Genomic DNA, 27,486 nt, shown 5'->3' with positions numbered 1-27,486 from the left:
GAGCGAGTGGCTAGCCGTACTTGTTGTTCGTAATGATATTTTATTGTAACTGTTGTTGTTGCTAATTTCCATGCAACAATAATGCCAAAACAGATGCTTATGGAGCAGCAAACAAATTTCACTCGCATAGCCAAAGGCAGCGCAACGCGCAATGCACTTGAGATTGACAGCGACAAGGAGCTGCCCAGATTGAAGTACAAATTGAATTCATAAATGAGCTCAGCCATGATTAGAGCACTGTCGCTGTGCATGCCAAGCCCACATTAAACACGAACACTGCAGAGATGAGCAAATAGCAGTTTCTTGACCCGATCACGAATTTTTATCGCATCGATGTTAATGAATTTGCGTGACTTTTCACAACGCCTGCGCATGCCGCAATGCTGATCTATACAAATGCCGCATAACGAGCTGGAGCTGGAGCTAGAGCTATTGGCACAGATCGCAATGGAATGGAATGGACGGACAGACTAACGAACAGTGATTGTCATTTTGGGTAGCTGTATTTTCATTATTTTTGTTATTGTTTTTTTGCGGATTTCGATTTCCGGCTGGCACGTAATTCGAAATTACATTTAAACTCTTTTTATTTTGCTAAGCTTTTTTTTTTTTTTGGCAGTGAAATTTGTTTTAATGCTTCCCATCGGGTTTTAATTAGTCAAGACATTATTAGCTTTCGCTAAGTAAGTGGAGGGCCTGTTGAACAGTTCCCAGCTGGCTGGCAGTTCCATATCCACTTGATTCACACCTGTCCGCACAGCAATTAACATGAAGAGCACTCCAAAAAAAAAATATATATATGTATATATATGTAGGTATATGGAAAAACTCAAAACGAAAAGAAAAATGAAACGAAAAACAAAAATGAATAATAGAAATAAATTGAAATGCAGTGCAGTCGCTGCACCAACTAGGGAAAGGAAAGTGAAAACAGTGATATACAAACATATATTATATATATACATATACATATATACACATGTTGTTGTTGTTGTTGTTGCTGGGCCGAGTTCGATTTGTTTTCAATTTCATTTGGGTAGTTCGAATGTTTCTAAGACGCCGCATGCATAATTATTTGTTTAACAAATTGCCGTTGCAAGGCCTCTGCTGTATGAAGTATATAGACATATCTGCCTCTCTCTCTCTCTCTCTCTCTCATTTTCTCTCTCTTTGTCGCTCTCATTTAGTGAAATTGTAAAATCGTTTTGAAAGCGCTTCAATTATTTTCTGCCAACAACATTCCATGCCACAGCGAATTTTGTGTTTTTTTTTGCTTGAAGCAAATGTTTTGCCACAATTTTATTTGCTGCTGCTGCTCGACATATTACAAAATTTTAATTGCAGCCCGACTAGAGAAACAGCTAACAAACAAAAATGACCAGAAATGGGCGATTATGGTAAATGGAATACCCTCCTAGAGATACATATCGACCATTATACGATTATCAAATCTTGGCAAAGAATCGCTAAAGACTTTGACATCAATATCTCATTAAGAATCGGCAAAAGACTTAGACTGTTGGATACCCTGGATATTGTACTTAGCAAGCAATTTATGCAGATTAATTTGGAGTGATTGATTTGATTGTCCAATTTGCATTTGGGTTAAACTTAAGATTAAAATTAAATAATTAAAATTTTAATGAATTTTAATTAAATAAATAATACAAGTAATAAATAAAAATGATTAAATGCACACAACAATTTCTGAACTAGTGAACATTATTAATGTCTGAGCTCAAAAGCAAAAGCTAATTTCTGTAGAAAATATATATCAAAATGTCCATGTCCATCATTAGATCACTATAAATGTATCAAATATTGAAAATCAATTTTTAAATATTTTTATTTTTATTTATTTATAATTTTATTTATTTTTTTTTTTTTTCAAGATAAATATTTAGTACATACTTCCCTAGAGTTTTATTTACACATAAAAATTAAAATAAAAAAAAAATATATATATATATATATAATTTTCTTTTTCCTTATTTTTGACTACCTGTAGCAATATAATTTTATAGCAACTATATTTCATAATTTCAGTTAATTTCTCTTTAATATTTTCTACCCAATAACCAACAGCGTTCGGCCCAAAACTATAGGAAATGAATGCTCCAAAAGAGCCCAGTCATAAAGCGTCTTTAAAAGGAATACACTTGCAGAAAAACTGGTAGCAAAGCCACAGCATGTGCCAGGCATGCCCCATATTAGAGTGCAACAACAACAACAACAACAACGACGACAATCCAATGATACTTGAATAAATGTTTAGCTAACCCAAATCCAAGACATAAGGAAGGAAACCAAACTAAACCAGAAACCCATGTATGTGTGTGTGTGTGCCTTGTGTGGTGTCTCTGGGGCGCACTTGTAATCCATTTTACGACCAGATCTCAGGCTGAGTTGACCACAGGCAGCAGCAGCAGGAAGTGTTTTTCAAAGAGTCCCATATACTCTATATATGGCGATTGCAAGGCATTTTGGCACCAAGCCAAAGTTAGATAGAGAGTTGAGGCTGCATAGGGGGGCGGGAGTTGTTGCAGGTGCACACACACTCAAAAAAAAGTAACAAAAAGGAAAATGAAATCACACAAAAAGTTGTTTTAGTTTCGAGAAATGGCTGACGGCATTCGCGATGGCTCGATGCCTCGATGCGTCGATGCGTCTCCTGGCCAAATCTGGTCTGTTGGCCAGTTGGGATGTTGCATAATAATTGGCCAGCCGACGCGTCGTCAGGCATGTCACTGTTGCATCAGCCGCCGCAGCACGCCAATATTATTATGCGAAAAGGCACAAAATTTAATTCAAAATATACTTGAAACAAAATTCTACCACAAATTAAATGCGATACATAACTCAATTAGCTGTGGGAAAAGATTTTGCTTTAGCGGCTGAACTGGAGCATTTTGGCTCGCATTTTATGCAAATTTATTTGTTAAACTTTTCCGCATACGTCTTGGAAAATGCTTGGGAAAAATAGCAGGGAAATAATACCAGCAAAATAACTGAGTTAAGCATAAAGTATATAAACGAATACTGAAGGTCGCTATTGTCGCTGTTGTTGTAGTTGTTGTTGTCATTGTTGGCATTTGGGCGTGTGAGCGCCATTTGCCAGGGCAATAAACACCTGTGAAAAGGTCAGCAAATGCATCGCCAATTGGCTTCAATTGCTGCTGCTGCCGTTGCTCGTTGAGCTATAAAAACGAAAGTGTTTCGTTCTGCTTCTAGACAATGGACTCAGAGCTGCAGAGCGGAAGTGCCGTTACGCTTGAATGCACGCCGCGTAGTTCAAGTCTATTATCAAACAGGTAATAGTGCTCAAGGGAGGGGGTCTATGACTGGCAGATACCCTGCAATCAGCAGTGATATTTATATACAAAAAGGAGCTCAGCATGAGAGATAGATAAAGTGAGAGTGGATGAGAGATAGAGAAGGAGACAGGGAGAGAGAGAAGAGAGAGAGCGAGACAGAGAGAGAGAGAGGAGAGGGAGAGAACTAGAGAGGAAGTCGGCGAGAGGGAGAAAGAGAGAGAGGGATGCTTAGATAAAGTTGGTAAGTTGGGCAGGCTTAAAGAATAAAGAAAATAATAGAGTCAGTGAAAGAGAGACAGATACATAGTTATAGAATTTAACATACAGAGAATATTATGAAAGAGGCAAAAGCTGGAGAAAAACACTTCAGAAGAGAGAGAGATAGAGGGAGAGAGGGAGAGAGAGAGAGAGAGAGAGAGCTCTACATGGCTGTGAGTTCAGCGTCCTCATCATCTCGCCTCTGGCTGTTACATACACTGCCTCAAAACTAATCAACTCTCATTTAGGCATTTGCAATGCTTTCAGCGTCTCAAAGAGAAGAAGAAAATCCCGTAAATGAATTACATGCTTGCCACATGCCACATGCCACAGGCCGCAAGCCACAGCCCGTTGATGGTTTGCGTCTTTGACCAACACAAATTTTGACAAGTTGCAGAAACAGCTTCGAGTCGTTACCTAATGCACACACAATTTGCATAGACTGTAGCGTATGAACACATAAATATATCTCTATATAACTATGTATGTGTGTATATATGTATATGTGCATATGCTAATTAACTCAATTTCCACGATCTATAAAAGTCTAGCCAAAACAATTGCAACCGCTTTGATAGCGGAAATTAAGACAAAACTTTGCTCTGAGAATATTTTAATTGCTTTATTGAGAGAGAAGTACAGAACTGCCTAAGGCCAAAATTCTTGACAAGACAAAGCCACATTATAAGCGAAGGCTGTTAAGGGTGTTTAGAAGGTTTTACAGTTTGGCTACAGAGATTAATCGAACTATATAGTATGATGTGCACATAATTTCTGACAATGTCTGGCAGCTAATTTATATATCATATTATTTTTAAAGACTTTATAAAAAATTCCGTTGACTCTAGTTTTGATTTCATCAAAATAGCGGAAATATTTTATTAGATTTATGTGGGTTTAGTTTATTGAATTTATTTATGCTGGGAATATTTTTTGCAGTTCTTATAAAGTGTTAGCTAGTGCTAAACAGCTTTTATATTTTAGGCTAGTTTATTAATTTGTATTATTTCCATTTATTTTTATTACAAACTATTATTTTTTATTATTACGCTAATTTATAGCGTAATTTATTTTGGGTGTATACTATTACATTTTAGTTATAATAATTGTTGTTTTTTTATTTTATTTATTTATTTATTTATTTATTTTTTTTTTTTTATTAAATATTATTCTAAGTTTAGAGCACTTATTTTAGTTGAATAATTAAATTTCTATAATTTTAAATTCGATTTTACTTTTGTATAATACTATTTTATTTTATATAATAATATTATAAATTATATATATTGCTGAAAAGAAATTTTTAATCTGTAATTCAAGTTTAACTACTTTTCAAGTCTTTTGTGTTTAGAGTCTTCTGCTAATTATACTTGCTTTTCTTTTACATAATGTCAAGATCTAAGAACGTAATTAAAAACTGTCAAACAAGTTTAAGTTATAAGCCAACGGAAGCTCTTTGATTAACAATATAAACAACATGACTCAACAAGTAAAGCTGAGTAGTTTTAAATAAAGAGAAAAAAAAAAACCTTAACCCCAGCTTCAGTTTCAGCTTCTTCAAGATCAACTTCCCCAATTTATGCGCGCTTTGAATTGCAATTTAATTTCAAACCAATTCTGATACAATGGAATATCTTTAAATGAAACCGAATTCAAAGCCAACTTCTTATGCCCCACACAAGGGCTGCTGCCCGCACAGCATGAACCAAGTGCAGAGAGTACAGCAAACAACAAACAACCTAATTAAATACAATGGAATTTATGTAACACAGAATTGACTCGCTAGACGACCTTGAGTACCACATGCCAGCAGCGAAATCCCATTAAAGCTTGATATACGGATCTTAGACGTGGCAATGAGTCAATATAGTAAGTATATAGAGAAGTATATTTCCATTATAGCGGCCAATGTTGGCGGGGTCTCAGCCCATGATTCATGAAATGCCACAAATGCAGCCAGAGTTGATTTCGAGCCAAATGCAATAATCGATTTAGCCGATTTAGCTTGGCGACAATGGCAAAATACCGCTAAAAAAAAAAAATGAAAAAACTCTGCTCAGAGTTACAGAAGTTAGTCTCGCCAACTAAGCTAAGGTGACATTTATAGCTTTGAACTAATTTTCCGGTCGCCTACAACAACAACAACAACAACAACGAATTCCTGTGGCAGAAGAACAGTTGAAGAGCGAGCAAGTTTGTTGCCTAAGTCTTTTGTGCGCTACTAGTGTATGGGTGTGTGTGTGTCTGCCTCTGTCGCATGTGTGTGTGTGTGTGCGGTACAGTTTTTGTGGCCTGGCTAAAAGCTGCAGCTACACAAAGCCGCTTTAAGCGTCGCGTCGCGTCGCGTCGCTGCCGATGCCGATGCCGACGGCGCGGTCAACGTCGGCGCCGCTGGCTGAAAAGCAAACCACAAACCACTCTTACTTACTTTTGGCCACAGACGCTTTTCATTTCTTCAGTCTGTTAACGGCACGCCAGCGATGCAGACGCGTTAGCTCCGGCTAAGAGAAACAAACCCAACTACGACAGCCAAGCCAAGCGCTCACTGTTAACTGTAAATTGTAAAACTGTATTAACTAGTGCACAGTGGTACCAGAGCGGTTTGAAAGTGCGTGCGCTTCCTGAACGAGTTGCTTAAGTGTTGTTGCCGCTATTGAAGCTGCTACTGCATTTTGTTGTGCCATCAAAGTGGGAGATATTTTTTGTACAAATAGCAGCAAGTGAAATTTTTAAACGCGTTCATTGCACTGCCAGCCACGCCCACCTTTGGCCCCAAATACGCGAGTGGCGCCTGATAATTCAGCAAATTAATACCAAATTTCAAGCATTAATAGAGAGCGAGAGAGAGGGAGAGGGAGAGAGGAAGATATATCGAAGCTATAGAGCTGCCCACTTGCAGCAGCTGTAGCTGTAAAGGTAAGTAGCAGCTGCCAAAAAAGGCAAATAGAAATTTATCAGCCAACACACACACACACACACACACATCGAACGCAATTTGCTGTTTATTTTCATGCTCTAATTATTTGGAAATTTGATTTTTGTTTTCATCTTCATCAAGTGGCATGCAATTTGTGCGAGACAGAGATAGCAATAGAGCTAGCGCCAAAGACGTCTGTCAATAATGTTGAAGCGATTTATTGTGCAGCTCAGCGGATGCTCCTCTGCAGTCGACCCATTGACACAAAGAGCCATCTAGATAAAGATCTTAACAAGACGAACTCAACCCAATTTTCACTTAAGTGAAATTTTCGGCTAACAAGAGAAAAATAACCTGGTTTATCTATTTACATAGGCAGCTAGACAGTTGAGCAGACCAGGGCAGAGCAGATTTGTTGTTGTTGTTGTTGCTGCTGTTGTTGCTGCTGCTTCTGTTGCTGCTTATGACAAATGTTAGCAACGCGCTTTTCGCTTTCAATGGGCCATCATCAACATGGGCAACAATCCATCAAGCCAATGTCTCTCTCTGTGTGTATGTGTGTGTGAGTGTGGCACATGACCATAACGAAACTAATGTGCCGCATTTTGTTGTCATTTTGGCAAAAATCAAAACATGAAAGCGAAACTTGCCTCACACATATTTATATGGAATTTATCTATATATATATACAAATATATATAGCTATATATATATTGTTTATCATTTCTGATTTTCTTTTGTTCGTCTGCGAAATTAAATACTTTCTAATTACAATAAACGCAGGCAATGTCCGTTCAACGTTTTTTCTTAGCCTTTGGCTGTGGCTAAAATCACGTAGCCGACGCATTGGCCAGCAAAGTCGCGAAAGTGTCAAGAAAACAAAAACAAAAGCAACAACCAAACAAAACTCACTTTTTCTTTATTGTCATAATATATATATATATAAGCATGTGTCTGCGCTTCATGTTTATTTATTTGGCTCTTAACCGTATTTATTGACAGTCGAAAAAAAAAACTGAAAAGTAAAAAAAAAAAACCATAAACATGTGGTACGCCGCTTAAACCCTTCGTGCCCCTCCACGCCCAGCCGGCTACACGTCGCGTGCCACAATTGTTTTGTAGTGCAAACGAAAGTGAAACGTGCAAATAACTACACACACACACATATATATTTTCGGATTGCCTAAATGCCCAGAAGCTATGCCATTGCACGTGCCAGCCGCCCTGTGCGGTCTCAGCCAGAAACTTCGACAGTCGCCACAAACAGCGGCAATTTATGGGCCAATTTATTTGAATTGTTTTCAGCTATTTGTTTTCTTCAGCCTTGTTGCATTTTAGTGATCTCTCAACAGGTATTACAATAGGAAAAAAAAAAATGATTTTGTCTTAACCAACGGAAGCTATAAAAACTCGTCTTTTCTTTGTTTTATGTGGCTTAAAGCACAACAAAGAAAGGTTTTCCATTGGTCATTAGAATTGGCATTGCTGCAGATCTCTCTTGGACAAGAGATAATGTGTTATGCGCATATATAGCTATTCATTATTTATATAACTATAAAGTTTTATATAACTAGAAGTCTTGTTGGGTTTTATGCAAATATTTCTTGTGTTTGCTGGAGTAAAACATAAATGCTTTCGGAAGGAAAGTTGCGCATTTTTATCAGCATCAAATATCTTACAGCTAGAGACGATTGAAATAACTGAAAGATAAAGATAAAGAAGCAAGAAGCTTAAGGCTGAATTTAGAGTTGAATATGCCAAGCCAAATCTTTTATGTAAAATTTCGAAAAATTGTAACAAATTTATTTAAAAATTCTAGATCATTTTTTCTCTATCTTTAAAATATTTTTGTTTCTCTATTTTTATAATATTATTTTTTAGGGTATCTATTTGAGTAACCTATGAAATTTTAACATTTATTTTCTATATTTTTATAATTTCTGGAGATTTCTTTTATTATTCTCTATGAATAAATATTTATTATTCGGTGCCATTGCATTTATCTGAGATTATATTAACAAAATCTTTTAATAAAATATAACTTTAATAAAAAATGTATTTTTTTTTTATAGTTATCTATGCAGCTATATATTTCCATACTCTATATATTTATTACTTAATTGTAAAAAAAAAAAATAATAATAATAATTATATATTTTAAAATATTTCGAAACCTTGAAGGCTCTCATAACTGCAATCATAATTAGCAGCTGCTCCCACGCTTTAGCATTAAGACGCCAAAACATTTCGTTAATTGTTATTATAATTACTATGATGCGCATCTATAACAAGGCTAAGACGGACCATTTGGCGTTCATTTCAATGACTTCTACCTGGCTTTGTTCACTTTGACAAGCCCCAACTGACAAGCTTTAGCTATTTATTTGATTTGATTTTCAGCTTTTTTTCCATTACCCAACATAGATTAACGTCAACTTGAGACAAACCCTATCCTTCACTCTCTCTCCTGCTGTTGATTAGTCCCATCTCATCTTTAATTCAACAAACACCAAAAATGCTTTCAGCTTCTGCTGAATTTCACATAAACACAAAAGACTTAAGACACAAACTTGTTAGGCAAACAGCCCAAAGCATAAAATTCAAATTGAAAAATCAACTAAAGAGCTGCGTAAATATGCTTAACATGCACAACTACAACTACAACAATGTTTGGTATATGCCTAGAAAATACTGCGCAAATACCGCACAGATCAAAAGACCAAATAAAAGCAAATATTGTTGTTGTTGTCGCATAAATCGTGAGCAGCGGCTGCTGTTGCTGCTGCTGCTGCTGCAGTTGCAAGTTGCAGCTGCCCCCTGGGTGCATGTGCCAGATCAACGCTTCGACAGTTGATTAGTCAGCCGTGTCAAGCAAGGCGTACAATTTCGTTTCTAGACCAGAGTCTAGAAAAAGAGAGAAGCAAAAACAAAAAACAAGTTAAGACTAGCCAAAGCTATTTGTTAGCCAGTTTCAGTTGCCGCTAGACATACATATGTATGTGTCTATGTGTCTGTGTGTGTGTTTCTATATATATTTGTCATTCGCTGCAATATTTTCTCACAGTCCGAGCGACGTGTTGGTATCTACTCCATATATCGTGCCGCTGAATTGATTGCTAATGTGCATCTATAAAGCAGCATCTATGTATCTAAATGCACTCGTTTATGTAAATTTCCAGCAGCCTATTGCACAAGCTCACTGTGAGAATGAAGACATGTATACACTGTACATATAAGTATATGTATGTATATATATTCGGAGTCAACTTTTGCTTTCTTTCGGCTGCCTGCTTCAGTTGACTCGACGGCCACACTTGGCTGGCGCTGTGGCTTTTGTTTTGTCAACTCGTAGTTATTGTGTCTAACTTAACTTTTGCAATTGTCACATTGTTTTAGCTCTTTGCAATTGGCTCTATGTAATTAACGTGTTGCGCATCCTTACGCAATTGGCTGCGAAATCAATCAGGTCAGCCGATAAAACCCGAAAAAAAAAACAATTTTAACAACTTTAGCAATTTAACTGTGCTTTTGATTCATTAAGCCTCGGGCATCCGCTTTGACGCTCTTGCGCAATCTAAATCATATGTATATAAACGATATATTAATATATATGTATGTGTAATTTGTCGATACTTTGGCTTGGCCAACAAATATTTTTACAGCGTTAAGGCCAAATCGAACGTGATTAAGGCTTGGGCTATTTCCAATTCTTGCTCAATTGAGCATGTCCGGCTGTTGAGCTACTGTGCGACGCTGGGTGCCCACTGTACAGTGGTCACATACTTACACGCACTTTCACGCGCAAAACACTTTCGCTTTCAAATGCAAAACTCTGGGCATGACTCAGCATTTACAATTTAATCTTAATGAATGTTAATGAAAAAAAAGAAATTTTCCTGACTTCTTCTGCAGTGTGAATCGCACGGAAAATAAAAGTTGTTTCGTTGGGTGAATAGAAAATGAGGAATAATTTTTAATAATAATCTTCTTTTTTTTATAAGAATTTTTTCATTAATTGAAAATGGAAAATCAGGGTATATAATATTGACAGTTCTAGCTGTAGTCGTTGATTGATTGACTGCAACACAAACACAGATTTTCTAGAGCTTGAATTTTTGGCATAAAATCAGCAGATAATAATTATAAATTATAATGATATTTCTCAATCAGCGCAGCTCAGAAAATTCTGCAAAATATTTCAAATAGCAGCAGAACTTTTAAATAAACATTATTTGCGCAAGAGAATAAATGTCAAACCCGTTATGAAAAGCTAAGAATTTTTTAAGCTGGCAAAGACTTTCAAGTATAATAATTAGATCAGCTTGAGCTTAAGCTATAGTTAGTATATAACAGTATAAATAAATCATTATACTGTGATTCACAGCTTATTTTAACCAACAGCTGAAGAAAAGTTTGTTGGTCTATAAAATGTAAACTATTATGGATATCCAAAAAACTTTAATGCAGGCTGTAAATGTGATGTCTAAACTAATACAAAATTAGTTAATTTATTTTTTAAATATTTTTTAATAAATCATATATATATATATTAAAAATCATATATACTTTTACATAGAACTGCTAAGTACTAAAAATATATATGTGATACATAACCTAATTCTTTATTAGCCAATTCTAACCAATCATCAAGGCAAAGCTTAAAAGTGTAGCTTCCTTTTCACAACTTGATTTCAAGAGCTTCAAGTATTTCAGTTGACGATGACATAAACCAAAGTGAAAATTATTTAACTGGAATGCGGACATATAAGTACTCTTTGCACTTTTGCTCTTGCTGCAGAGCTCAACTCACACTACTATATCTCTCTGCCCGCTGCGTGTACTGAAGACACTTAAATATGCAGAGTGTATTGAGTGGGCAAGCAGCTCATTAAAATCCGATAAAGATCGGATACGAATCGGTTGCCTCATAAATAAACTAATAATTATAAAATTAAAAATTACATATAAACTGTAATAATGCGCTTCGCATTCCAACACATATTTAAGAGGAGAAGAGGAGGAGCGCAACACTTTCTAAATCGCTTACCTAACGAGGGTTGTCATAAATTCTTGAGATTGCGCAAGCCCTAGCTTAACGAGGCGGCATATTTGATTCCATTTGATTTCTGAGCAGGTGCCTGGCCTCGGCTCATTTGGAAAGCAAACAAAAATGAAAGTTTTCTTCTTGTTTTCAGTTGTTGTTGTTGTTGTTTTTAGCCCGCAAGCGGCGTGAAATTTACATTTCGTTTAATAATTTGAAGCATTCCACGTTCACGTTTCGCCCCTTCATGTGCGTCGCGGCATAAAATTTGAGGAATTAGTCTGATGACGCCCAGCAAACCAGAAACCAGCAAACCAGAAATCGAAATTAAATTTGTTTTTTAGGCGCCCAAAATTGGGACTGTCTGCCGGTGGCGAGAAAAAAAAAAAGTTGTTTAATGCATTTGAATTTTCCGGCAGCCAAAAACAAGCTTCAAAGCCTCAGCTTTGGGGCACTGGCCAGGCAATTTCTGTTGCTGTTGTTGTTGTTGTTGCTGCTGTGGCAGTCAAAGCCATAAAATGCATTTCATTGTCGCTTTCGTTTTCATTGGAGTTCAATGTCCCAAGCACGCGGCGCATAAATTTTGCATTGTCGTTGAACGCCTTTGGCCCCAAAACGACGGAGCGACGTAGCGACGGAGCGAGGGGCGCTTCATATTTTAGCCATAAATTTGCCTGCACCCAGCGCAGACAGTGACAGCCGCAACTCCATAATTGGCCAGAGATTGCAAATTTCTGTTGAGTATCTTGGAACTGTGTGATCTGTGTGAGCCCAAAATGTGTAACGGCAAATCCACAGATCTATGTAGCAAGATATATTATATAGTTTTCGTAACGCATTCATTCAATTATCTATATATGCTTCTCTATAATATATGAGACAGTTAGACAATTAGCTATAGCTGCCTGTCATTTAGTTAGTCACACGTGCAGCTCGCAGCTGTGCAACAGCAACAGCAACAACAACAACAGCAGCTGAAGCAGTTTGTTGTGCAAAAGCCCTCATTAATCCAACTCTTTGATTTATGATACACTTTTGCAATAGGGTATTATAGTTTTAGCATGAACATGTTTATTAATGTGCTCCCATAAAGGAGATTTCTTTGCTTGCTCAGAGCATATCTATAAATTTACGATAGCGGTACAAGTTCAAGAATTGGCCTTTCTTTTCATTTATTCAAATAATTATTTGATTATCATTAACTTATTTTCTGCATTAAAAAAAAAAAAAAAAAAAAAAAAAAAAAAAAAAAAAAACATACATCTATTTTACATACATGCATTTTTTAACGTTTTAAAGTATGTATTAGTAATTCATTCACATTTATATATACAAACGACGCTAAAATTTCTGCACATTTAAATTTATATAATTATAGCTAAAAATATAGTCATTTTTTTTATAAATAGCTGAAGCATCGAAGAGTTTAAATATGAATATGCCTAGTTAACGTCAAATTTACATATTAAATATGCATAAAGATTGTGAATATACTAATATGATATGATCACATGGTCATATCATATCATATCGCTATATTATATAAAAATACATTTCTAATCAGTTTTACATATACATATGTACGTATTTAAAACTATAAGGCAGTATAATCAAAATAAGATAAGCTGCATAGCTTATATATATACATATGAAAATAATAAATTGATAGGGAATACCTGAACATCAATTTGGACAGATGTTTGGCACAAAGTTAGTCATACATATACATATATACATACGATGAACATGGCTTTGTGCCAAACATCTATCCAATATGTGTTTCAGGAACTCCCTATTATGTTATTATTTAAAAGACACTGCCAAGGCTTTCGTCTAAGACACTACAACACAACATGCATTCCGATCGTAGTTGCTGAATTGCTGAAATGGCAAGGTCACTTTTACAACTTATCCCCATAGAGGAGATGATGATGAGGAGATTTTTTTTTTTTTTGCAGATTTGCAAAACTTGTTCTTTTATTAGTTGTTAATTAAAAAAAAAGCAAAAAAAAAAAACTTGAGCCCTTTTATCATGTTTAACGTAGTTGAAAGTTTCTTTTGATAGCCAACTGCTTACAAAATCATATAAAAGCTAGACCTATAGGAAAGTAGAGGCAAGAAGATGTAGAATGAACACCCTTAGACGAAGTGAGATTGAAGTAAGATGGCTTTTTATACAAAAATAAAAATTAGAATAATAAATAAATAGAATAATAATAATAATAATAAAAGAGAAATAAATAGAATAATAATAATAAATAAACAAAAACAATTTCAATACAAATCTCCTCTATCTATATATGTAAACAAGAGTATCTATGTTTCGACTTTCTTCATTCATTCCTCACATAGTTTTGCTAGCTTGACAAAATTTTTCTCGCTATGAGCTTTTGGGTAATTGGCTGCGTAGCATTTCAATTAGTTTGTTGGCCGTCAATTTTGGCAATTGGAAATTTGCAACTGTTGACTCATAAATTGTGAGCCAAATCACTGCCCCGATCAGGCAACAAGCCACAAGGCACAACTAACAACTGACAGCTGATTCAACAAACATTTTTTTATTTTTCACAGTTTGAATCTATTATTTTTGGCTCCATTGCCAAACGTGCAGCCTCCGAGGCGCAATGCGTTCGATGTGCTCTGATAATTGTGTGCGCTGCACTTTGTGGGCTTTTTTTTTAGATTTTAGTTTTTACTCGTTGTGAGCACATACATAAGTATATTTATCTTGAGCTGCAGGCGTTGCTACAAGTATCCAACCCACACCCAAGTCGCGTCACATTCGGCGTTGAAGTCAACAAAGCGTGGCCAGCAACGAGGCGTTGATTTTGCCAGCCAAATGCAATTAAAGTCTTAGCTCGCATTCGAGATTTTTGTGTATATTTTGTATCTGTAGCTCAGTTATTCGCATCTGTGTGTAGATTGTGCTTGGGCTGCATTGCAACATGACAGCGACACAGTGAGACCGCTGTTAACTACTTATTGTACATTAAGCGTTCAGGTCTGTCATTATGTGCAAATATTTATACTACTTCTGCCCAAAGATACTCTAAGAAGGTCTGAGGTGTTGAAGATCTGGCAAGCAATTGAATTACAGAATGAATGAATTTAGTACTTAGCTTAGAATGTGGCCAGAGATAAAAATAATAATTTTTAAATATTCTGTATAGGAAACACAAATTTTAAAAATTAAAAAATATAAATAAATAGATAAATTTAATTATAATTATTTATAACTTTTGTATATATAATTTTAAAAATTCATATAATCTTATATACTCTAAAAAAAAGAAATGTTTTCATTTTTAGACTTTAATATAAACTGATCCAAATTTAATTATAAATGAAAATAAATTGACATAAAATTTTTAGGAAAATATTTTAAAACAAAAGCATAAATTTATGATATTAATTTTTTATTTTTGTTATTTTGAAATGTAAAATAAAATCATTTCCTTTTTTATACCCTGAACCCATTGAAAATGGGAAATCAGGGTATAATGGTTTTGTTGAAATGTATGTAACAGGGAGAAGGAGGCGTGGCAGACCCCACAAAGTATATATATTCTTGATCAGGGTGACGAGCTGAGTTGATTTGGCCCTGTCCGTCTGTCTGTCCGTCTGTCCGTCTGTCCGTCCGTCCGTCTGTCCGTCTGTCCGTCTGTCCGTCTGTCCGTATGTATGAACGCGTCGATTTCAGAAGATATAAGAGCTAGAGACTTCAAATTTCTTTTAAAATGTCCGTAATTACAGCGCGCATATCAAGTTTATCATTAAAAATCGATAACTCATCCCGATCTTTTTTTATCGATAAAAAACCTTATCGAAAACCAGTTATAAAATTATATCTTCTACACCTTTATTGCTAGAGTCTCCAAATTTTTATTGTATGCTTATATGCAATTTATACAATTTCGGTTTTTGTTAAAATTTACCCCCCACCCTTAAATTCACCCCCTCACCCTCACTTTTGTAAAAAGCGTATTTCAAATACTAGAGACTTGTGCTTTGGCAATTACATGCATATTCATGTTATAATCATAATCTGAAAGTTTCATGAAGATCGTACGTCCATAAAAAAAGTTATTAAACAATTAAGTTCTCATAGTAAGCGCACACTGCAGCCCATGCGTGTTTATGCGTGGGTGCTTGTGTGTGTATGTGTTTGTGTATGTGTGTGTGTGTGTGTGTATGCGTTTGTGTGAGTATGCGCGTGTGTTTGTGTATGTGTGTCTGTATGCGTGTGTGTGTATGTGTGCCTGTGTGTGCGTACGTGCCTGTCTGTGTGTGTGTGTGCGTGTTTCTTGTGTAAGCTAAAAGTCGCGAAAAATTATTGAAATATCTATTGCTCCAAGGGTTCAGGGGATCTCGTAGTCGAGCAGTCTCGACTAGAGCTTTCTTACTTGTTTTATTATATTTATTATGATTTTTTTTGTTATTAAAAATATATATATATATAATTTGAGTGAATCAAAAAGAAAATCAACTGAGCTCCTCAGCATTTCTTCACTCACATGAACAATTCTCGACCTCAGCAATAATTTAGGCCAATTATTTAGGCAATTTTAATACCAGAAAACAGACGATTGCCACATCGACATAAGATCTCGAAATCAAATTCTGCCTAGAGTATTTACTTGCTTTATAGCACCTGCAATGTTTGGGGCATCATTATTTTGTAATGTCTTCAACACCTTTTCCACATTATTTGCATATTTCTCTAGGCAGTTTCACAAAAATCCCATTAAGAAACAAAACGAAACTCATTTGGCCACTTGAATTTGCATTGTTGCTCTGTTGCTGCCGCTGTTTATGGTGAGTGCGGTTACTTTTCTGCGAGGTCTATAATTAGATTTTGTTATTTTGGGCGCGGCTGGGTGTGGGCGTGCCGGCGACACTAAGACCCACACCCAGTTAATCATGGCGGCTGGCCGTCGATGAGGCAATGTCAATGCCAGAGCAATTGTTGCAACTACGCACAAATTGAAAGCCGATTGAGCATAGGTATTGAGGCTGTAACAGATTGTAAGCGGCTTAAGTAGCTACACATATAGATCTGTGTAGAGTTTGCTATATATGTGTGTTGTTTGGTTTTTCGGTTAACACAGTTCCGGCTGGGTTGGCTGCCCAACCGCAGCCTCGGGCATTCAGCTGACCAACTGCAATTAATTCAAGGCTAACAAAAGCCTCATACTCGTTAAAGCGACGCCCTCACAATGTTGTTCAACTTTCTTAGCAATTACCAGATGAAAGGGAATTTCACTTGCAGCGTACCGAGAGACAATAACTAAGTTACAACAGTTGCCCAACTGAGGGCATTGTCACATTTCACTTTCATTGCACAGAGATGGAAAGATACGGAAATATAGACACAGAGATAGAAAGAGACAGAGATGGAAAGCTGCATATATACAGATAGAGATACAGAAATACACAAATTCTATACATTTCTATAAAGATACAGGAACAAAGCTACAGATCGATGAATACAAAGATACATATACATAAATGCTAATATAAACAGAAATATACAGTTACAAGTATACATACACACATGCAGATATCTATATTTAAATGCAAAGATACAGATATACACATATAAAGATACAAAGGCTTGAATACTAAGATACAGATACATATATACGGACAAAAGATTATATATTTTTGATACAAAGTACATATAAAGCTACTCAGATACAAATTTAAAACTCCAAGGATAGGTATATATGCAACATATAAGGTTACTCAGTCACAAATACAAAGATAGATCAATACAGATTTTAAGCAGCAAACACATAACACACAAATACTTATATGATGTGATATAATGATAAAACAAAGAAACATGTGCACTGATTCGGATACCAAGATTCACATATATGTATATAGGCAAATTCACATGCTTGCATATACAGCTACAGATACAAAGACACAAAGATACAGAGATTTACATGGCTACAGCATTGCATACAATAAGTATATGTCCAATAATGGACAATCATTTCAAGTGCAGGCCAATGTCTCTGGCAGAGCTGAAGTCAGTCGGGTGTGACAACGGGTTTGGCTAGGTACGGCCCCTAGGTAGTGGGGACTACCTCCCCTCTGTACCGGCAGCTATTCAAAGTGACCGCAAGTGTGTTTAATTTCTATAATTTACTAGCTCTTTTGCTCTCTTGCTCTCCCTCCCTCCCTCCCTCTCTCTCACTCTCTCTCTCTCTCTCCCTCTCTCTCTCCAGCGTCAGTTGAACTTTCTTCTTTCACTGTGCCACCTGTAGACCTCCACGAATGGGTCTATCCTGCTCTGGGTTTGAGTTCCGTTTTGGCGGCTGTTACGATATTTCGCATTTATTTTGTATTTTTTTTTTGCAGTTATTTTTGCAACTTTTGCTTTCGTTTAACCCATTTAATGCGGGTCTGGTCCGGTGTGTTGGTCTGGTCGGGTCGGCTCTGGCATCCGTTATAAGCATGTGCATTTTTCATTGCAACGGTAACAATACCAACACACACACACACATGCACACTTGTGTGTTTGCCTTTAATGCAGTGGAAAAGTGAAAACGAAAGTGATCAGAGCTGCAGTTATCCAGTTAGCTGATCAGTTGCTCGCATGCTGAACCATCCAGCCAGCTCCAACTCCGGTCAGTTGACTTTCGTTTTGGAATCTCCACTTTCTGCATGTGTGTGCGTGTGTGTGTGCGCGCCATGATAATGATGATGCAATTAAAGGCCAGGCCAGCCCAGCCGCAGCGAATTAACATATTATCCATATGCAAAATCAGTCAGCAATAAGGAAATCATTCGACAGTTGAGCGATCACTGATCAACGATCATTGTGCACATGGATCACAGCAGTATTGTTCATGATGACAAATTATAGACACTGTTTATACTAAATGCAATTTCTCGCAATGACCAAACTGTAGCGACTGCTACAATTATGGCAATTGGTTGGCATTTATGGACCGTTAGGCCGACGACAGAGCTGTCAACTTGCTTTGGCCAAGTCCAAGAGCCGGCTGCAGCCGGCAATTATCAATGGCTGTTGTGGCTGCACCAGTCCGCCGTTGTGGTTATAGCAACCTTTCACCTGTCCCGGCCTAAGAAACTGGTTTCACATTCCCTCCAATGCAAATCAATAGAATCGACAATCGCCCACTGACCTTGCTTTGTGCTCGTTGCTCTTTGCACGTGTCGTGACGGTGTTCTTCTAGAGCTACGCTGCAGTCTGTTATTATCATTGTGTCACGAATTAAGAAGTTTTACGCTTAGTTGATTTAATGAAACAGAAGGTGAAATAACCTCAGTAAATCTCTTGAGACAAGTACTGAGGGAAGATAGGAGTTGAAGGAAATGAGAGTCCCATCGGTACAGCAGCTGAGAACCCTTTCTCCTATTAAGTTTACACTCCACAGGCATTATATACTTGCATTTACCCTTAGATTTACTGAAGTTTTAAGACCTCTATAGAAGCAGAAAATTTGTGGTGTTGCCAACACGAGACACTCTGATTTCATTTATATCCCACACTAGACGAATTTCCCTGCCGTAATAAAATTTCCCTTCATTTCAATGCAACTCTTTCTCTCTACTCTTCATTTCCAGGCAGTTTGACTATGAAACGACGCATGCAACTCATTGCCGTGTGGCTGGGCCTTTTGGTCTCAGCCAGCTACGCACAGACGCAAAAGGAGTCCTCGGGCAAATGGTCGCGGCAGCTGGAATCTGTGGGCACTGCTGACACTGGCGATGCGCTGGACTGGGTGCCCCTGGCACAGCCGCTGGATGAAAGCGGCAAAGATCGCTCGGGCAATGGCCGTGTGCTCACCTATTCGCAGTCCTTTCCGCCCAGCGGGCGTTTCGGCGAGCTGAGCAAACCTTTCGATTATCCGTATCAGTTTCAACGTTTTCCCCAAGCAGCACCGCTGCGGCACCAGGGACCACCGCCGCCGCTGAAGAGCAGCGCCGCCCAGGAGCCCACCTCGCAGTCGTTCTTCAAGTTCGAGATGCCCTTCCACAACGAGGCGAATCAGCCCAATGCGCCGCCCACGCTGCAAACGGGCTATCAGATACAGCACTCCTTTGGCGGCAGCTCACTGCCCGCTCCCTCCTCGCTGTTCAGTCCACCCTCGCTGTTTGGCCAGCAGCCGCAGCCGTATTCCGACTTCCAGAAACCACTCGCCCAGGCGCTGAGCAAGCCACTGCATCAGCAGAACTTCATACAAGACAATTTCCCACTCAAGTCTCATGCCAAGCCCATACCCACGCAGGCCTCCCTCCAGAGCGTAACGCCACAGGTTTTCCCCGTTGATCCCGAGCCGGAAAATGTGTTTGGCTTGAACAAGCCAGCTGCTCCCTCCTCTGCCGCCAACACTAACAGCCAACAGCAGCAGCAGCAGGAGGTCCAACTGCTCTATGTGCCCTACGATACGCTGTACAATCAACAGCGACAGAATCCGAGCTCCGCAGGACTCGGCGCGAGCAGTAACTTCGAGGTGAACAAGTTCAATGTGAACGCCGGCCTGCCCGCTGTCAATCCCTATCAGATCAATCAGTTCTACACACAAGATCCGAGTGTGGGCAGCGATTTCTTTAGCCCCGGCACCACGACCCGTCCAAGCACCACCACAACTCAGCCGCAGCACATCTTCCAGAGCTTTGCCCAGCCGCAAGCCCAGGTGCAATCGCAGCCACAGTTCACGACAGCCAAGCCCAAGCCGAAGGCACATCAGCCCCCATTGGCCATGTTCCTGCTGCGTCCCAATGCGCGACCCACCCAGTCGGATGTGGTTGCGGCGCTGCGCAATGCGCACACCATTTCCGTCATCGATGCGCCCACCAAGCAGACGCCGGAGATATTCGTCGGACCCGCTGGCATGCCCATACCCGATGGCTATGTCAAGTTCGATCTGCCCTATCTGTCGCAGCTGGCGCACAGCCGCGATCTGCAGGACGTCTCCTTCTTTGTGGCACCGCTCAGCTATCGCACGCCCAATGGCTTCAATAAGATATTGCTGCCCGAGCCGCATGTGGGCTCCATTGTGATCAACCGCGCCAAGGATACGGCTGCCAGGCAGGAGCTCGTCCAGCCTCAGCCCGTGCGTCCGCAGCGTCCGACCAGCACACGCAACCCCTTCGAGAGCACCACTCAACCACAGCGCGCCATTGCCAGTCCAGCGCCGACGCGTGGCAACAAGTTCAGCTACTATTACGTGCAGGACGGCAACCAGCAGCAACAGCAGCAGCAGCAACAGCAGCAGCAGCAGGAGGTCAACACGCCTAAGCCCGCCAAGCAGGAGCGCCACAAGAAGAAGCGACCCCAGCATGTGGCCGTGGAGCAGCCCGTTTATCGTGCGCCCGCCAAGACACCAAATCCCTTCGATACACTGAATCAAATTGGAGGCGATGACTTCTTCAACACACTCAGCACCAAGCCCAGCAGCACCTCAACCACTAGCTCCACTTCCACCTCCACCTCAACCTCCACTTCGACTACCTCCACGACGGCTACACCACAAACGCTCTTCACCTACAGCTCAAGGCCGCAGGTTGAATTCCCCAGCTCGAACGGTCAACTATATCCACAATTCGATCCCTCTGGACAGCTGCAGCCGGTGGTGCAGGAGCAGCTGCCACGCCTCACCACCCGGCCGCCCACTTCAACCACAGCCGAGGAGGAGCTGCGCATGAAGCAATACTTCCGTCAACAGGATGCCTTCCGTCAGCGACCACAAACCACCAACCCACCCTTCGAGCAGTCGGTGCAGTACGTCCAATCCTCCCAAGACTACGAGGCGCCGCAGCCGTCAACGACGCAGAGGACCAAGCAGCGTGTTAATATCTATACGCCAGTGACGACCTCGGACGTGGGCTACAATGTGGATCCACAGGGACAGCCTCCGCTGAATCATCGTCCCAGCTACAACCAGAACGAGGTCAATGTGGAGTACGAACCGAATCCGTATCATGTGCCGTCCGAGCTGCCACCGCTGACACCGGACATACCCGGCCTGGTCAACAATCTGCAGGAGAAGGATAAGCTGCCAGCCAGCACAACACCCCTCAGCGAACCCGAGCCAGAAACCCGACCCACACGTCGTCCCTTGCGTACGCGCAAACCTGCCGTCTCAAAGGTAGTGACCACCTCGTCGGTGTCTTACTCCGAGTCGGAGAGTAATGTCAAGGTGCCCACACATCGCATCAGACGTCCCTATGGCAGTCGCGGCACGGCATCGGACAATGCTGGTGAGGAGCAGTCCAGCACCCAGACCAGCACACGTCGTCCGGCCACATCGCGTAATCCCTTGCTGCGCAATCCCAATCGCATACGCTACCAGCCCACCACAGAGGAGCGTCAGACACTCAAGACCAAGAAGAAGCACTACAAGGGCTCAAAGAATGGCAAACCAAGCGAGGATCAAGATCTGGACTATCAGCGCGATGTGCTCAAGCAGAACTATCCCGTATTCAAGGCACCGTCACGTCGGCCCACCAGTCCCACGGCCATACCCAGCTCCTATGATGTGGGCAACACCGAAGGCCCCGCCTCAGAGACCCAGCAAGTGTACACGGTAACGCCCAGCAACAGCATCGACCAAGACGAGCAGAGTGTCTATGTGCCCAGCCTGCTGGAGCCCATGCAAATAGCGCAGCACTATAATGAGTTCTCCAAGGACAACTATGGACCCGGCTATTTTCCCAATCAGGAGGACCTGAATCCCACAGAGGCCATTGTGCGCAACGAAGTGAGTCCCATCTACACAACTCTGGCCACTACCACGCCCTCCACTACCACAACAACGACCACAACAAGAACAACAACCGAGGCACCTGTGACAACAACAACACGTCGCTCGCCCTTCATACGCCGCAATTATCCGCGAGTGAGGACTACAACAACAACCGAAGCCCCAGTGACCAGCACCACCCCAACGACCGAGGAGCGTCCATCCGTAAGTCCTTAATGTTTAGTGAGAAATCTATCCTTACATCTTTTATCTCTAGCTGCGCTCTCGCCTACCACCGCGTCGTGTGGTCAAGGTGCGCCAACGTCAGCGTCGCCCCACGCATCCTGCCTCCTCGTCGACAGCTGCGCCGGAAGAGGAAGCGGAGCCCGTTACCCAGCGCCAGAATCTGCGCAAGCTGAGCCGCTACAATCAGGAGCAGAACGAACAAAAGCCGGTAAGTGAGCAGATGGAACTTTAGTTATATATCCCTTAACCCATCCCCCCCAAACTGCAGCAGACAACGACACACACGCCACGTCGTCGGTACAAGCAGCCCTTCCAGCTGGAGGGTCAGGAATCGCAATGGTCACCCGCCTCGGAAACGGGCAACAGCAACACCAACAACAACAGCAACAGCTTCAAGCCGCTGAATCCCAAATACGGCAGCAAGAGCGAGACGCACAACTTCGACAATGAGCCAGAGATTGTGACGGCGGGACCCACAGATCAACCGGAAACCTACGAATTCAACGTAGCTGCCAATCTTGGTGGATCTGGTGGTGCACAGCGCACCACACCGACGCTCAAGGAACCCAATCTCAAGTAAGCTCTAGATTTGCTAGAGAAGGTGATAAAAGCCCTTACCCCTCTCTCTCTCTTTCATTTGCAGACCCGAAAAGTCCTTTGCGGAGCTGTTGGAGGAAGTCATGGGCAAGGCGCCCGAGCAGCTGGCCACCGAGTCGCCCATAAGCAGCACCATTTCGCGCCTCAACAGACGCGGCAAGTGGAAGAAGTCGCGCGTCTCGGGCGGCTCAGACAATGGCGAGAATTTCGAGACGGCTGAATCTCAGAATCTGGGGCCGCAGCTCTACAACTCGCTCTATGCCGGCAAAGACCCAAAGGCGGAGCTGAAGCTGAAGGAAGCCATAACAACCACAACGCCCATGACACCAGCCACTGAGGCACTCACCACCAGCAGCCCCGCTGAGCTGGTGACCACCACAGCTGCAGCGCCCACAACGCCCGCGGAGTACGAGGTGACCACCGTTAAGGCGCCAGAGGCAACGACCACCATGGCCACCACGTTGGCGATGAGCGATGAGAGTGCAACGCGTCGCATGGACACAGCGGCCGATGTGGACGATCTGGACACGCAGCCGAGCATCTTCTCCGAGGTACGACAACAGCTGCACGATCTGTTTGCCATCGACGAGAGCGAGGATCAGGCGGTAACTGCAGCGCTGGCAGCTGTGGGCAAGCGTCGTCAGGATTACACCAGCATCAGGCGCACGAAGCCGGTGGAGAGCACCACAGTGGCGGCCACCGAGGCGCCCGCCGATGTGCTGGCCATTACGACGCTGGCAACGCCATCTGGCGGCAAGGAGGACAACTTCCACAAGGATCTGATGCAGCATGTCGTCTATGCGACGTCCACATCCACCAAAGTTACCTCCGAGACAGAGATCTGTTATCGTGGCCGTTGCATACGCTCCGAAGATTTGCCCGCCAATCACAAGCTACACTGAGCGAAATTGAAGCCGGTTGAGAGCTTCGCATGTAAATACGATAGGGCCAAGCGATACGAGATAGGTGAGGGCAGTACGAATTTGGATATTCGGAACAATATTTACCCTACATCCGCTTGCAATTAGCTTTAAATTACGAATTAAGCGTATATAGAGAGCTACATACATATACATATATACAAATACATATATACATATGTCGTATTCTATCTATATTCTAATCGAATCGCTTCGAACAATTTAGTAAATATAGAAGTTAAAATATTTAGTTGTTTAGCATAAACTTAATACCACTTAGGCAGCATAAGTTTTGTACAATAAATGATTGAAGAACTAACATAAATAAAGAATCTAAACCGATAATATACTATATAAAATATATGCTACAAATTAGTAATACTATTGGATAGGGGATTATATCTCAGCGTTGTGATGCCCTTCGATACCTATGGGCGTAGACAAGGAGAAAATGTCGAGAGATGTGTAATGAATCTCGAGGAGTGAAATGGTTTCCCTTCCATATTGAGTAATACACTCATGGTATATATACATATATAATATATACATAAACAAAATAATCTACTGGTACATTAATCTGCTCTAATACAATAATATTTATATTTTATGGGGGAATATTACACACAAACATCCAGAATAGTGAAAGACCGCAATTTAATATGCCAAGATTTAAAAAAATAAACAAATCATATTTCCGTGATATTTGACCCAAGTAAACCTAATAATGGGAACGGAGAAACCTCATATATACATATACAAATATATATATTTCTTAGTAACTGCAACTGAGAAGTCCAGACATACTAGAGAAATATTCGTTATATTTCTCTTGTAATCCAAAAAAAAAAAAAAAAAAAAAAACCTATAAATTGAAACCCTAATATCTTATAGATAATGACTAATTAATGTTTGTCACAGACACGGAATAAACATATACAGTAAAGGCCTTATACATTAGCTCTGACGTGGGTATTCGCCAGGGCAGATAAAACGTTTTCAGACAGAAAAACATAAGTCAGATAATAAATTGAGTAAATGAACTGCAAACATTACAGATAAACCTATGAGGAGGAAGTAAGAAACTAGAAAAATTGAAAAGCCGATAATAGAATTGCACAGAAATACCCTTAAGACATAAACTAAAACAGTTGATGATAAAATCACATACCTAGAATAGAAATACATAACATCAATAATATATTTAGTATACATACATATATATTTTGGTTCACATCAAATCCTTTAAATATACATACATATTTATTAAATAATTTGTTATCATATGTCATACATAGCTAGTTGTTGTAAAAATTCACTATAAGCTAACATAAAATAGCGGCAATCAATTCCATAATATAATACCCTACGATAAGGTACATCAGTTTCTTTGCTAAGACTCACCTCGGAATGTAAATTCGAATAGCATAGGAATCAATTGAAAACTATATATATAGATATCCATACTTAGGTATCAATTAAAGGCGCGCGTTCTGTCTCATCTGGCCCATTGACAGACACAGAGCGCGCCTGTCTGTGGGAGCTGGTACTGTTCCAGGGCTGGACAGTGAAACGTCCAAACAGAATAAAAACTAAATTGCCAATGAAGTAGACAAAAGCCGTGAAGTAAAAGACAATGCGCCATTGCATGGGATTGGTCTGTGAAAGGAAAAGAAATGATTATCTAAGATGATTCTTCTTCCAGTCAAAGACTTGTCTTAGCTCACCTCATCCGTAACAATGAGCCCCACAATGAGCGGGGCCAAGATGCTCATCACATTCGCGGCACAGTTGGTGATGCCCATCAGAGTGCCAGCGAAGTTGGGCGACAGATCGATGTGGTTGACATGGAAGCCCAGATAGCTGGCCGAATTGGTGGCCACCGCCAGGGTGAGCAGGCCGATGGCCAGCCTGGCGTTCGCGCTGCCCTGGGTGATGAAGCCCAGGCCCAGCAGCGCCAGCATTGGCAGCCAGAGGCCAATCGAGTTGAAGAGCTTGCGCGAGAAGCTCAGCGACATCATGCTTCCATTACGTTTCAGTATATCCGACAGCCAGATGAAGAAGCAGGTGAGCAGGATCATGGCAAAGTAGGGCAACGCAGAGAGCGGGCCATTGTGCTTGATGTCCATGCCCAGCACATTCTTCATGAAGGTCGGAATCTGGGTGAGCAGCGTCCAGAAGCCCCAGTTGTTGGCGCAATGAGCCAAGAGGAGCGACAGGAACGGCAGCGAGGTGAAGATGCGCAGCCAGGGCGTGCGCAGGTTTTGATGTGCCACGAATTCTTCGCGACCCGCATCCGACGGGCGACGCAACTGACCAGAGGTCTCAATGTACCGCCGCTCGTTGGGAGTTATTGAGGAGTGCTGCGCGGGAGTGCTGGCGCACAAGTAGATCCAGACCATGGACCACACAATGCCGGAACAACCAGATATGTAGAATATGCTGGGCCAGCCCAGCGACGAGGATGCAATATATCCGCTCACCGACAGCATGATCACAGTGCCAAACTGGGAGCCCGAATAGCAATAGCCCACAAGCCTGGCACGCTCCTCAGCTGGCGCCCATTTCGACAGGAATGTGTGGGTCGATGGAAAGATGACGCCTTGGCAGAGGCCTTGAATGGCGCGCAATACAACGACCAATTTCCAGCCTCCAGTGATCGCACAGAACGGCGTCAGCAGTGCCAGGCAGGAGCAGATGAGCACGCCGAAGAAGAGCATATACTTGGCTCCAATTATTGCCGAGAGATAGCCGCCCGGCACCTGCGTCACGACATAGCCCCAGAAGAAGCTGCTCAGCAGGTACGACTTGATGCTCTCGTCCCAGGGGAACTCTGGAAATGCAGGATTGGTGTGATTGCTATCCGTCATGGCCACGATGGCCACAGAGAGATTCACACGCAGGGCATATGCCACGGCCAAGCCAAAAAATACTAAAATGCATTGCAGATGACGCACACCAAAACGGGGACCTGTCGAAAATAATAATGAATCACTGTTCCGGAACTACGCCATATTGTCCAGCGGCGCGCTGCGTTTACCCGTATTTCCAATGGCGTCGTAGCCCGTGTGGCTGCAGCAGTCCGCGCAACCTAATACCATGTTTTCGTTGATTAGTTCTAGTGCCGTTGCTTTGTTGTCTTCACAATGGCGGTGCTTGAGCGTCTAAACATTTCGCGCAACTGATAAGCCAACGTTGCACAGCAGGAAAAAACACGCCAACTCTTCTGCTTACGTTGCGATTTGTTATATTTTTCTACGTTGTAGTGGTCAGTACACACAGAACAGCTGTTGCGCCAGCTGCTTACGTACGATAGTTGCAACTATCGTCAAGCAAACACTTCAACAGGCTGTGTTTATTTTCAAATACCGATAGCTGTTCACAATGAGCGCACGATTGGCCACAACTTTCGAGGTCAAGAAAAAACTATTGGGCAACAAACTTATTACTGAGCGCCAGATTGAAAAATTAT

The 27,486-nt window shown here is 41.1% G+C and overlaps 2 protein-coding genes across 3 annotated transcripts; one reads left to right on the top strand and one right to left on the bottom strand.

Annotated features, from left to right (window-relative positions):
• Positions 1–6,020: 6,020 nt before the first annotated feature.
• LOC108615703 (uncharacterized) lies at positions 6,021–24,386 on the top strand. 2 transcript variants are annotated; one of them, XM_089471559.1, is made up of 5 exons: positions 6,021–6,488; positions 19,133–22,479; positions 22,532–22,708; positions 22,772–23,076; positions 23,144–24,386. In XM_089471559.1, exons 2-5 carry the CDS (start codon positions 19,144–19,146, stop codon positions 23,997–23,999), a joined length of 4,674 nt encoding a protein of 1,557 aa, XP_089327685.1. In that variant the 5' UTR covers positions 6,021–6,488; positions 19,133–19,143; the 3' UTR covers positions 24,000–24,386. The 2 variants fall into 2 exon arrangements, with proteins under 2 accessions (XP_089327685.1, XP_017865879.1); XM_018010390.2 differs by having other exon boundaries at positions 22,769–23,076.
• Positions 24,387–25,217: 831 nt separating this feature from the next.
• Positions 25,218–27,312, bottom strand: MFS15 (Major Facilitator Superfamily Transporter 15). The gene is made up of 3 exons (XM_018010415.2): positions 27,055–27,312; positions 25,742–26,985; positions 25,218–25,673 (listed from the first exon to the last, which is right to left on the bottom strand). The coding sequence occupies exons 1-3, from the start codon at positions 27,113–27,115 to the stop codon at positions 25,482–25,484; spliced, it is 1,497 nt and encodes a 498-aa protein (XP_017865904.1). The 5' UTR covers positions 27,116–27,312; the 3' UTR covers positions 25,218–25,481.
• Positions 27,313–27,486: the final 174 nt, after the last annotated feature.

The sequence above is a fragment of the Drosophila arizonae genome, chromosome 5, assembly GCF_054131065.1.
Source record: "Drosophila arizonae isolate 15081-1271.41 chromosome 5, UAZ_ARI_1.0, whole genome shotgun sequence".
NCBI classification, from domain to species: Eukaryota; Metazoa; Arthropoda; class Insecta; order Diptera; family Drosophilidae; genus Drosophila; species Drosophila arizonae.
The sequence above is the reverse complement of the archived record's forward strand: the minus strand, read 5'-3'. Positions and strand labels throughout refer to the sequence as shown.

Coding starts and splice junctions, on each gene's coding strand:
- MFS15 (XM_018010415.2), bottom strand. CDS start 27,115: ATGGTATTAGGTTGCGCGGACTGCTGCAGCCACACGGGCTACGACGCC. Junction 26,986..27,054: donor CGACGCCATTGGAAATACGG/GTAAACGCAGCG, acceptor TATTTTCGACAG/GTCCCCGTTTTGGTGTGCGT. Junction 25,674..25,741: donor GGCTCATTGTTACGGATGAG/GTGAGCTAAGAC, acceptor TTCCTTTCACAG/ACCAATCCCATGCAATGGCG.
- LOC108615703 (XM_018010390.2), top strand. CDS start 19,144: ATGAAACGACGCATGCAACTCATTGCCGTGTGGCTGGGCCTTTTGGTC. Junction 22,480..22,531: donor CGACCGAGGAGCGTCCATCC/GTAAGTCCTTAA, acceptor TTTTATCTCTAG/CTGCGCTCTCGCCTACCACC. Junction 22,709..22,768: donor AGCAGAACGAACAAAAGCCG/GTAAGTGAGCAG, acceptor CCCAAACTGCAG/CAGACAACGACACACACGCC.